Source organism: Taudactylus pleione, unplaced genomic scaffold (assembly GCF_031769625.1).
Source record: "Taudactylus pleione unplaced genomic scaffold, aTauple2 ptg000006l, whole genome shotgun sequence".
NCBI lineage: Eukaryota > Metazoa > Chordata > Amphibia > Anura > Myobatrachidae > Taudactylus > Taudactylus pleione.
The window spans coordinates 14905637-14919226 of NW_028284409.1; the positions used below are offsets into that span (position 1 = coordinate 14905637).

Below are 13590 nucleotides of genomic sequence, written 5' to 3' on the forward strand. Positions count from 1 at the left end.
TGCCGTCTGGGCCACTCGGAAGCTATCAACAGTAGCGTACCTCCTTCTTGATTTGAATTTCCGTAATACCCGCGGAAGAAGGGAAAACGGAGGGAAAAGGTAGGCAAACTGGAACATCTACTAGACGGACAGGGCATACACCAGAGACGCCTTTTCGTCTCATGTTCGAGACCCGTACACCGGCAACTTGTTGTTGTGCCGGGACGCCATGAGGTCCATCTCTGGAAGACCCCACTTGTCCACCAGACTCCGAAAGACGTCCTGGTATAAAGACCACTCTCCCGGTTCCTCCTTGCTGGTTTAAATAGGCCACCGTGGTGGCGTTGTCCGACGGGACCTGCACAGGGTGACCCTGGAGAACCGGCTGTGCCCGCTGGAGAGCTCTTGACACCGCATGGAGCTCCAGAATGTTTATTGGAAGCTCCGCTACCGCCCGAGTCCACCTGCCCTGAAACAAGTGTGGACCCGTGACAGCTCCCCAGCACCGGAGACTGGCGTCCGTTGTTAACAGGACCCAGTTCGCCACCCAGAACGGGCGTCTGCAAACACCAGGTTAGAGACAGGCGAACATCCGGAGTGAGCCCCATCGTCTGGGACTTGAGACACTGAGGCAATCCATTCCATCTGGACCGGATCAATAGCAGCAGAGGTTTGGAGTGAAATTGGGCGTACTCCACCATGTCGAATACCGACACCATTGAGCCCAATAATCTCTTTGCCAAGTGTGTCGACACTCGACGACACTGCAGACAACTGCGCACCCTCAACTACAAAGCAAGGATCTTTTCCTCCGTCACAAAGATCCACTGCTGCCTGGAGTCCAATAAGGCCCCGAGGTGCAGGATCCTCTGAGACGGTGTGAGAGTGGACCTCTGCCAGTTTGTCAACCAGCCGTGACGTTGCAGTACCGCAATCGTCAGATCCAGATGGTGTAAAAGAAACTCTGGAGACCCCGCTATCAACAGGAGGTCGTCCAGATAAGGCAACAGTCGGACTCCCTGCGTCCGCAGGAGAGCCGCCATGACCGCCATGACCTTGGTGAATACCCGTGGAGCAGTCACCAGGCCAAAAGGCAGTGCCCGGAACTGGAAATGTTCGTTGCAGATTGCCAATCTGAGGAACTGCTGATGGCGCAAAAAATAGGGACATGCAGGTAAGCGTCCTGGATGTCCAATGACACCATGTAGTCCCCAGAATAATGGACCGCAGGGTCTCCATCCGAAACAGAGGCACCCTCAAGGACTTGCTGAGGGCCTTTAGGTTTAGTATTGAACGGTAAGACCCATTGGGTTTCTGCACCAAAAATAGAATGGAATAGAAACCCAGGCCCCTCTTTGAAATTGGAACATGCACTGCGACCAGCATCGGGCGAACTGAAGCAGGCGCCCCCCACTTTGGGGTCCCCCAAAAGGAGGCCTGGACCGTCAGGCCGCAGGTTTGTTATCTGACCTAGGAGCCGGACATCTGGTACTCCAGACCTGATTCTTGGGCTTGGACAATTTCTTGGCCCCAGCCTGCCGTGGACAGGACTGTACTTTAGGCCTACCTTGGGCCCTGTGAGGCCAAAAGGACGACCCACCAGCACTAGAAAGAATCGTAGCAGACAGAAGACATGCAGATTTTGCTGCTGCCAACGTAACTACAATTTTGTCCAGATCTGGACCAAATAGTACCTGTCCAGACCTTCTAATCCCTTTTTGGAATCTGCGTCCGCTTTCCAAGAACGCAACCATAAGGTGCGACGAGCAGCCACGGCTGCAGAGGAGATCCTAGAGGTGAGCATACAAATATCTAAGGCCGCTTCATTAATGTAAGTGGCCGAGTCTCGGAGATTGCCCACCAACTCGGTCTGTTCAGCCGAACAGTCAGAGTCCAAAGACGCCTCCAAATTATCCGCCCAGCGCTCCATAGCTCTGGCTACCCAACACACGGCCAGAGCCGGTCTGGATGCTTCCCTGCAAGGGAATAAACGGCTTTGAGGTAGATCTCCACCTTGCGGTCAGTGACATCCTTCAAGGATGACATCGAAGGCATAGGCAATGTGGCACTTTTGACTAGGCGTGTGACATGTGAATCCACTTGCGTAGGGGATTCCCGCTTAGAAAAATAATTGACCGCAAACGGATAAGCCACGGCTAAGCGTCTCTGGGCCTGAAACCGTTTACCTGGATTTTTCCACGCCTCCTCTAAATGATCCACTAATTGATCAGAAAGAGGGAACACGGTAGCCTCACCCTTAATATCCTTAAAAAGGCATATATGAATGTGGCCACCAAAGGATCAATATCCTCAATAACTAAAGCCGAGCGGACCGCTCGAATAAGACCAGGGATATACACCTTGGACTTAGCGTCCGGCTCTTTGGTACGGAGAGGTTCTTGGTCAGATAGATCCAGAATCTCCCCATGATCTGACGTCTCATCGTCATCCCCATAAGGAGCAGATAAAGACGCCACCGGCCGTTATGAGGCCGCAACACAGACTCCCCCTGTAAAACATCGGACAAATGCTGAACCGATGTAGTTAAGAGTATTAACCCACGCAGGCTCCGGAGAAACCTGGGAAGGGACAGGGAGACTGTGGGGTACCATCAATTGTCTCGGGAACTCCCGCATGGGTGACGACACCACTGACTGCTGGGACAAACCCGTCTGGGTAAACGCAGGTGGCGGAGCTAGCTGGCCCACAAGGGTTGTAAGCGCCTTAGCGAAACAAGCCCAGGGAGTTTCCTGTACCGGGACCGTGACCATAATCGGCCGTGACAGTGCCAGGCACTGGGGGCATAACCCCTCCGCGTTACCCTCTCCCTCCGCTATTGGTACCTTACATTTAGTACACATGAGCTGGAGAGGAAAATCAGTCTCAGACATGATGGTAAGTATGTGACACTCACACCTATACGTATTGGTATAGTGTGAATAACACCCTGCACACCGCGCACCGCAAGGGCTTTGAGCAGAGCAAGATCAGGGACAGTAATAAAGCTGACAGTAGAAAGTGAAAGTACAGACAGCAGGCTAGCAGTTCAGTCACATACAATGCAGAAGAAACAAATCCCTGCACTATTAGCGCTGATTCTCAACTACTCAGACCCTCAGGCTGGTAGGACTCAGCGCTGCATACACTGACCTGTGACAAACAGAGGAGAGGTATGCTGGGGGACCCAGACCGCAATGCCACCGCTCACAGGCTTCCAGCAGTGTTCACCATGCTTTAAAGATGGCCACCGAGGAGCAGAAGATGAAGGAGGCCGGCCTGGGGAGGACAGCTGACACACTGTGGCCAATCAGGCAGAGCAGAGAGGCTGTGTGCAGCAGGGGAGGCGCCGGCTGTGAGACAGGGAAAGTGCGCTCCCCTGGCATGCATTTAACCCCTGGGACGCCGCAGCGCATGCCGCTCAGCAGCGGCCCGCTGTCCCAGGGGGTAGTGGAAGCGCAGGTTGGTCGCCTGGCTCCACGCTGCAGCCAGTCCCCAGGGAACCCCCTGCCTGGGGACTCAGGACCATGTGACCAGCAGGGACCCACCGCGGGACCCCGCTGCTTACCTGCATCCCCTTGGATCCGGCCATGGTCCAAAACATCTGGGGACACCGCTAGCCGTGACCCCAGATGTCTACCAGCATCCCCAGATCAGTACCGGCGTTCTGGTACCGGCGGGGTGTAGGGGAGACGGCATGGACGTCAGTACTGACTGTCCATGCTGTACTCCCAGATGTGCAGCCAGCGCTGCCTTTAAAAGAAACTTCAGGGGCTCTTCATAGCCCCCCTCTGCACAGTGCCTCCGACTCCGGCCAGGCACCGACGAAACTGGGATGCCTTGGCCCGGGGGCGGGGTATAGGAGAGGGACCCAGATGCATCCTGGGAGGCTGAAAACTTTAACTCTGTGGTGCCTGAAGACTGACGTCATCACCTATACCCAAGGTATCCTGTGGATACCCTATGGACCCTGAAGTAGAAACAAATATAATATAACAGCAGTGGGCACAGACCGCAGTGGCTGGTAGTCTATAGCGCTGTACAACCTGGCCCTTGGGAGAGATATACATGGAGACTGGACCCAGCGTTCCCAGAGACCTAAATGCAAAAAATGGCTGCCTTGAGTCTCAGAGGGGGCAGAGGGTGAGGGAGGAGCAGCAAGACCGCAGTGGAATGGCATCAGGGAGAGCGCCTTCTCCCCTATGCGGAATTTAACCACTGAGTCCCCTGTCATTACATATGCCCTGCGGAAGTGGTTGTAATGCCCAGGTGGTCTAGTGGAGTCCCGGACGAACCGGTGTACACTTCTGCACCTCCGGTCTGTGTCTATGACCAGAGATAAGACGGCGCATACACGTGGGTCCCTGCGAACGGGGATCTGCATTACTTGCCGCTTGATTCCCGACTGCAGTCTGGGGTCCGGGGAGCCTCGCTAGCTAGGCTCCCTTCGGGGCCCCGCCGAGAGTACCTAGCCAAGGACTAGTGTCACGGCGCCGCGTAGAGGTGATGGAGCAGAAGTGCAGACGTCCAAAGGACTGTCTCGTGCTGATGCGCATTGGTAGAATAAACTAAACAAATTAAATCATAAAAATAAGCTTGGGCTGCTTAATAGCAGCCCCACAGTGATCCAGCTCCTGCTGGAAACCAACAAAACTGAGCTGCCCTCAGGCTGTGGGCGGGATATAGGGGGAAGAACCAGAGCATCCTGGGATTGAAAAGCTTTGCTGTTGGTGTCCGGTCCTCCAGGTCCCACCTACACCCCATTATCTCCCGGTGGAGCCCTATGGACCCTGAAGAAGAAATAGGGATTTTGCACAACTTTTCTCCTGCCCCTGGGTGCAAAAATATTCTGGATTTTAATAGGGCGATACGCGGGATGGTGGCGAAAAATCTGCATCGGCGAAGGCAATACGCCGATTGCGGCTTTTCGCCTCTAATTGAATCCACCCCTTAGTTAGATAATGTACATTTCTATCAACAAGCTTTATTTGGTAATACAAAATAATTCTCCTACTCTATCACACCCACAATGCACTTTCACAAAAAAAAAAAAAAAACAACAACCTTTTCTTTTCGCTATTTGATCACCAAATGCATCCGTAAGTTACGTTATGCAAGTGAAATTCAGCAATACTAATTCCTGCAATAAAGAGGTCACTTCTTCAACCATGCAATATGAGATGAGATAAAATAAAATAATCACTGTCGGTACCAAATACTTGCCCTCATGTGCAGACAAAGCATATTTTATAACAAAACCTTTCAAAATTAAACTTGATACCCATGTCTGTTCATACCTAAGTAGGCATCTATGGGACAAATATGCCCCATCCCCATCTATCCTAGTTTTCACCTTAAAAAGTCCCATAATATTAAATATTTTAAACAACTTTAGCTGCAAGTACCCCTAGTGTTTCCTATCACAAAATAAAAAAATGACACAAAAGTTGTTCCAGTGAAATTCAGTCTGGTTATTAGGTATGAATTATCCCAATCACAAAGGGGTTATATAAAGAAAAAAAAACTGTGTGCCATTTCCATTATCTTTAATTCTCCTTCTAATCTTTTTAAAATTGTATTTCTTGAAGCATTAATTTACTTTCATTGATTTCGAAGCATGGAACCTAGTGAACAGGACAAACAACTAATGTACTATTTTATTGAAGGTCTCTTGTTCCCAGTGACGTGGAAACATTATGAACAATTTAAAAAATCCACCAACAATAGAATGGACAGAAATTGAAACACGTTATAATGTGCAGCTACACTCTGAGTTATAGGGATGTAGTTGGCATCCCGGCGGGCAAAATGCCGACACGAGTCAAAATCCTCACGCCAGCATCCCGCCGGTAAGTGTTAGGATCAAGGGGAGGGTTAGGGTTTAGGGACCAGGGGAAGCGGGTTAGGCTGCTGCGGAGGAAAGGTAAGGGTAAGGTTAAGGCTGCAGGAGGGGAGGGTTAGGTTTAGGCTGCGGCCTAGGCAGGTGTCGGAATTCCCACCTAGAGCATATTCAATTTGAACCGAGCCGTGATACTTTTTCGTGGCCTAGACTTTCCGCCTACTTCGCCTGTTTTGCAGGCGGAAAAGTATCGCGCGCGTGCACGCTTCAGCCCGTATTCAATTTGAAAGTACGCGAAAACGGGACCCGGCGAAACTTGAACAGGCGGAAAGTACTGTCATTTTTGGGGAAATCAGCCTGACACAACAATAAAAGATGCTCTGACATGGGGGTTCCCTATTGTACCCCCCGATTTGGGTTGCTGAAGGTATTTGGTGTTTTTAAACAGGCTGAATAGCTGCTAAATAGCATTTTTCTATACATGATGCAGAATAGTATTCAGGAGTATTTTTTCCAGAAAAGAATTTATTCCAGCAAATTTGGGGTACTTAAAAATGGGGGTCTGCTTATTTAAAAGTTGCTAAAGTGAAGTTGAAAAAAACATGAAAAATCCACCTGCCGCAAGTCCCTGCAATCAAAAAACACTTGTGGCATACTTGGGGACCCCCCCCCCCCAGAGTCAAGTTCACTTGTTTTTAACTTTGTACCCCAACTTTTTTTTTTGCCCCCTTTTTCAAAGTTATTTTTTGGGGTGTTAAGTGTTTTTTTTTTTTTTTTTGACACAGTTTACCTTTGGGGGACTGTCTGAAGGCTGCACGGGGGTTCCCGCAACATTGCACCCCAAAACCCAAATTCTGCACTTCTTTCCGCCTGCTACTCATAGGCGAAACTTTTCTGCCTAGTACATTGCATTGACTTTCTACCTAGGCGGAAACTCTTTCAAATTGAATAAGGGGTAAAAGCAAAACAGGCGAAAATGACGTCATCGGTGAAAAGTTTTCGCCAAAAACACGCAAACACTGCTTTTCGCTCCAAATTGAATACGGGCCCTAGTCGGATTCCAAGTGCCAGCATCCCGTACCCATCCCGAGTTATACAGTGAGTGCACGAGAAAAGGACATCTGGTCAAACACATTAATGAAGCAGCTCAGGATTAGATTTGAGCTGCACAACCATGTGTGCATTCCCATTGTGCAGTACACAACAAGATTATCATTTACTTTTTAACGCATCACATTTCTGGGAAAATTGTAGCACATCATTTTCCCTGAATCATAATGCAAATATGCAAACTGACCTACATTTAGAAGTTTTCCTTTTGAACTGAAAAGATCATACATGTTCTGTCTCATTATCAGACTTTTCTACAATTAGGCTTTTGCATTACATGCTCATTTAAAGACAGTATTTTAAAAACTAGAAACCACACCACAAAATTGTTAACGTATAGATCTTTTATAAACACACCTATAACCTATGATAGTATACTGTAGTGATAGTTAACATTAGTTCAGCAATTACGTACACAACACAGACAACACTATAGATGGTTCTGCATATGACCGTACCTGTGTAGTCAATGGGCGAGGAGGAACAGCAGGAGGGTGTGTAACCGATGAAGCTTGTGGCTGCCCTGTTATTTAAAAGATACACTTATTGATTTGTACATCTTATTAACATAAAACTGAATTTAATGAAGGATAGATTTTCTAAGCTCAGTGGCAATAAAGGGACTAGGAAGTAGGTGATAAAATTACAAAGGAAATAAACAAATTATCCTGACACTCATCAACTTCAACCATGGTCAGGGCATGCTACTCATAGCACAGACTTATATGCTGTGTCATTACAGAACATTATAACAATGGAAAGCACAAAAAGTTTAAGACAAACCAACTTTTAACACTGCATATAATGAAACGGCTATAATACATATGCAATTCATAGTATACAAACTAAATCAATTTAGTTTCACTGTAGTGAGATTTGTTTTGGTAGAGATATGATCAGCAAAAAATGAGGGGACAAGAGACTTTAGGGTGTGCTTTTCTTTCTTTTCTAAACTCTGCTACAAGCAGACCTGTTACAAAAGCGATTCTCCAGCTATATCACTGAAAAGTTCATCTACTTAATAAATGAGCCACAGTGGAGACAATGGTGCTATATTCAATTTTAAATAGCAAGTTATGTGCTAGTTACACAGGAGACTGGGGGAGATTCTCACCTGTCGTAGCTACAAACGTCCTGTTCATGTCTAAGGATGAGGAGCGAGAATGTGAGGCGTGAGGTCTTGGTGGAGGGGGTGGCGGTGCTGTATTGTCTGGAGAAGTGCCTGAATGGGACCTGAAACATAAGCAATCACAATTAAAACAATGAAATATCTACAAATGTATAGAGCAAAACATTCAAAATACTAGTAACTCACCTGTAAAATTCACTTCTTCACTCTAAGTTTCTTATTGTGTAAATATATTTAGAAAGCAAAATACTAGTTTTCTGCCCTGATGAACTGGATATGTTATGAATGGTGAAACATACACAAACACAAGACCTGGAGGTGGGCAAATGCGTTTACACACTGCAGCTTACTCTGAAGCGTTCAAGTCATCTAGCTAAACTACGGAGTAGCTGGAACTGACTTGTTGCCATAGAAACAAGCGTCTATCAGGGCGTTGGTTAAATATCAGATACAGGTACAGAAATTATTTCATCAGCTACTGAGGCAACGCCTGTTTATGGACGACAAACTGAAGTTTTTTGAATACTATGTACATTGCACACTACAATTTAATATCACCAATTGTCATACGTAAGTTCCGATAACAAGCTTAGTCACTGGCAAAGGGCAAAGCGGGTGAAGGCAGTATAAGGGAGCTAAAACTTATAGTATAAATAAAATAAATATAAACTGCAACATAAAAAAGGTGATATATACCAATAAAATTATACATTATATATACACTTTATACATACAAACACTACATACAAAAATGTGTATTTTAAAAGACTTGCATTATAATTTTCTCAAGAGTTAAATGTATGCAAAACCATTATGTACTATTTAGACCTCTATGCCTTTGTTTATCAGCAGATCAATGCTCTCAATAGTTAACTTAGCATGCATAGCTGGATAATAGACAATGGGATGTAGTCAGGATCCTGACCGTTACAATACCTCCAGCGGCATTCCACTGGTGAGTATTATGATTGGGTTTATGGTCAGGTACTAGGGGGAGGGTTAGGGTAAGGCTTCTGGATGACTGGTTTAGGATTAAGATTTGGGTTAAAATACTTACCAAATTCCGACGAGATTTTGGCCATCAGGATGCCGCTGTCAGTATTTTGACCATCGGCATTGTGACCGCCAGGATCCAGTACTCAACCTGACGCAACCGAAATCTCCCCCATATATTAGCTTTATTTAAATGCATTCTGATCGAACAACTTCCTGAATGTTTGCTGCAATATATATGAAAACTACAAAACGCTCCTTCATGACTGGAAGGTATAAACATGCCAAATGGCATTCACTACAGGGACATTTTATTGTAAAGAGCAGCATGCGTTAAATGGCTGTTGCTGTGACAAGGTTTCCTTCTCATTCTTACTTCAGTTTTCAAACCAATTTATTACACTGACTAAATAAATCTTGAAGTTAAAAGTGCTCTAAGTAGCAAGTGCCATGACTATTTCCTGACACATTTTGTATTTTTTTTTTTATGAAAAGTTTTTGTCAGTAAATGTATTTATTGATTATTATTTAATATTGCTGGAGTGAAAATGTTTTTTTTTCAGGACACATAAGGCTTACTTTAAAGTAGTAGATCACTCTTCTAGTTAATATATACAAAAAAAACCTTAAAAAAAACCATTTCCAAAAGTTCCATACATATTTAGTAGGGATGTGCAGGCTCGGATAGGCTCGAGTTTGCACGTGGAGTTCGGATTTTTCCCTCCAAAAAAACGGAACTCAGAACGAGGCAAAACGTCATCTTACATGGACGAACATCATCATTCCTGGTCTTTTGTCCAGGAATGATGATGTTCGTCCATGTAAGATGACGTTTTGCCTCGTTCTGAGTTCCGTTTTTTTGGAGGGAAAAATCCGAACTCCACGTGCAAACTCGAGCCTATCCGAGCCTGCACATCCCTAATATTTAGGAGTCAATTAAATTAAACACGAAGAGTTTTACAACAAATGCGATGTGCACAAAACCACAAAGACAGTAAAGAATTTTATGCTCATTTTTGCTCACAACTCCAAGGGCTGTGAGCAGAAATTAGCAAGACACGCGCTGCAAAATATTTTCGGAAGCACCTTGCTAATAATTGAATCTGCCCTTCAGTCACCCAATTAATGCCTCTTATTTTTTGGATATCAAATATGCTAAATTTAGCAGATAACAGCTTATGGACAAAAATATAGGTAGGGTTCTCTTTACACTTTTTATAAAAAAATAAAAAAAAAAACACCCCAAAAAACCAGGGCAAACATAAATATCACGAGATACCTATATGTCTCCCCTATTGCTAGCACTAGTAGATGCAATGTAAAATCTTATATGGAAAGGTAGCTTTCATGTCTCTCCTGTGCAACTCCCCGCTCTGTGCTGTAACTGAAGTATTCTTAGTAATATCACAGGATCTCCCTTGCGAATGAGAAAACGCATAGAACGACTGCACAGGTCAGGGAGCCAGTGTCCTGGATAAAATCTCTGGTACCCTAGTGCTGATACTAAACAAACTGCTTATAAATATGTATTAACAATTATACTATAAACCAGAGTTACCCAAACTCTGCCATTACAGTTCACGTTTTCATGATATCTATGCTTGAGCACAGCTGACTTAATTACTACCTCAATTACTAGTAAATTTGATTTAACCATCTGGATTTAAGCATGGATATTCTTAAAACCTGAACTGTAATGGTGGAGTTTGTGAACCTCTGCTATAAACAATTTATATGCAAAGTACACAAATTTGGTAAACAAATATAAAAAAATTAAACATAAAAGCGTGTACAATGCAAGATAATAATAATAAAAAAAAACCACAATATAGTACTCACCGTTGCCTAGCAACCACATTTCCAATCTCTTCAGGATCAGAGTTGTAGCTGTCTGAGCTGCTATAACCATCTGCTACAGAAAGCACAAAAAATAAACAAATGACCTTTAATACTAGTTTGAAAGGTTGCCAAGAAAAGTTTATACAGTTATATGGAAGAAATTAATGTAGTAATAGAGCGTACAGAAACAAACAAAAAAAAAGTTTTGCAAAAAGGAGAGAAACACTTCAGATTCTATTTTAGGCAATTGTAGAATTAAAAACCATCTTTGGGATGTTTCTTAGCTTGATTTTCCCTTGTTGTAACCTCTTAGGTCTGTACATGTTCAGACTTAGTCAGTAGTGTCAGCAGAGATATAGGTTTTCAATTATACGAATAGATAAAATAATCACAAATAAAGTATTTGCCAATTGATGTTACTGGTCCATTCTGAAATTAGGTAATCCTGCAGGATTAGCATGCACTGAACAGCATTTTATAATGTATCCGGGGACAAAACTGCTACAAATGCTGCCAGCATTGTTTACATTTAAGGTCACTTACAAATTATGAAGGCAGTATTGGTGTGTTAATGGCCAGTTAGGATAGAACCACATAGTCTATTTATATAGTGCTTTATCATTCCACATTCTTACATGTTTTTGACCATACATTGGAAAAATATATAAATATACATTACGTGCATGGATTAGTTAATTTTTTTGTAATTTAAATCAACAAAACAGAAAATCAACCATTACTTACCAACAGGATTCCCAGAAACAAATTTAACAGAGGAACTTAAGCTGCTTTCTTCTGGGAGCTCTTGTGGTTTTATGTTCATAGGACTTGTAGGATTAGCAGTATCTAAAAAATTATAAAACAAATGCAAATAGATTCAATACAATTCTCAAGGTGGGTACACACTAGACTGTGTATATATCTCCAAAAAAAATCAAGGGGTGCACTCACCATTCAGTTCCAAAATCCAGCACTCACTTGTAAAAGAACAATTCTTGACCTCATGATTTTGGCAGAAGTCTGAAGATGCCTACACACCAGACAATATTTTGCACAATTCACTATGTCTATAGGTTATGGTGAGTAGACTTAAGCTGGGTACACATTGACATATTGGCCAATGTATCTGCTGTCCCTCGGGCAGTGTGTACCCGCGATATGTCGGTGAACATCGGCGTTCATCGACATATCGCATTGGCTGTGCTGCACAGACGGTGGACAGATATGTCTGCAGACATACCAGTCCATCGGCAGGTGTGTACCGTACACAGACAGCGGCATCCGCGAGGAGGGAAGCTGGACATGCCCCCCGCCCGCCGGGACACGCCCCCTGGTTTCCCAGGACCTGCGGGCAGGCACAGATAATGGTTGTTCAGTGTGTACGAACAACCATCATCAGCAGATATATATGCAGATCACTCGATCTGCAGATATATCTGTATAGTGTGTACCCACCTTTAGATTTGGCGATATAAACATAAGCAATCTTCTGCACTAAACATTCAGTTTTTGACTTGTTTAAACAGTTTCTTTACAGATTCAGATTACATTGTTGACAACAAAAACATAGAAAATGTAAAGATGTGTCCGCAGACATCTTACCTCCTTGCGCCACAAGTCGTGTTAAACATAACTCGTGAGTGCCGTGTGACTCTAGCGTCTTTTTGTGCAACTTTTTACCTTCAAATGCATCTTATTCGCAAAGTGATGCAAAAGCAGCTTCTGACGATTAAAATGATATACGGCATGCCTATATTCTGTGTGCAACTGCGGGTGTACGAGTCCGAATGCAAAATGCTGCATTACAGTGTCAGTGGCTATGACATTCTGCGCTAGAGTCACGTCGCAGCATGGCGTGACTAGAAGGGCTGTTTAACGCACAAGGAAGTAAGATGTATATGGACACATCTGTACCAGCCAACTTCACCATTCCACTTATGTGCGACATATGATTTGAATTCAAAGCAATTCCTTAACAAATGTATATCCAGCTACATCTGCTGAACGTTTATCTCAAGCACATATTACTATCTGTAAACCATATAATCTTCCTCCAGGCAGCATGAGCATCCGTTTGTTCTGGAATTTTATACAAAAACATTCTTCCCTTTTGGGCAGAGATGAAACCCTTCATTTAAATATTCAATTTGCACCTGACCCACTGTCTCCTCCAGTGTAACACATGCATACTAGGACTTGTAGGATTAGCAGTATCTAAAAAATTATAAAACAAATGCAAATAGATTCAATACAATTCTCAAGGTGGGTACACACTAGACTGTGCTCACGATGCAATATCGTGAACAGATTTCCCTTGAACTCTCCCCGGCACTCCAGGACACGATATGGCGCTTAAAAGTGTCCAATCCGACCAACAATCTAACGTGTGTCCTTAACTATTTCCAGTGCGTCGTGTAAGAGACTGGCAGCTTTTGCCTGCTGTAGGTAAGATCTGAAGGTACGACGGATGACCGGTGGGTACGCGCATCACCATAGTTATCGTGAGTGGACACTGACAATTTGCACATATTTTACACAATTTGTCGATCTGATGCGTCCAAATAAAGTGAATTGTGCAAAATATCGTCTGGTGTGTAGGCATCTTCAGACTTCTGCCAAAATCATGAGGTCAAGAATTGTTCTTTTACAAGTGAGTGCTGGATTTTGGAACTGAATGGTGAGTGCACCCCTTGATTTTTTTTGG

The 13590-nt window shown here is 44.3% G+C and overlaps 1 protein-coding gene across 6 annotated transcripts in view; it reads right to left on the reverse strand.

The window, feature by feature from the left end:
- Nucleotides 1-13590, reverse strand: part of REPS1 (RALBP1 associated Eps domain containing 1) — a 116922-nt gene that overhangs the window by 31064 nt on the left and 72268 nt on the right. For 4 of the 6 annotated variants that reach the window (XM_088453959.1, XM_088453850.1, XM_088453891.1 and 1 more), the window contains 4 exons: nt 11631-11732; nt 10887-10959; nt 8040-8158; nt 7384-7448 (listed from right to left, as the gene is read on the reverse strand). In XM_088453959.1, coding sequence (XP_088310085.1) covers nt 7384-7448; nt 8040-8158; nt 10887-10959; nt 11631-11732 — 359 coding nt within the window. The remainder of the gene's footprint in view (nt 1-7383; nt 7449-8039; nt 8159-10886; nt 10960-11630; nt 11733-13590) is intronic. The other 2 variants (XM_088454028.1, XM_088453844.1) reach the window with 1 other exon arrangement.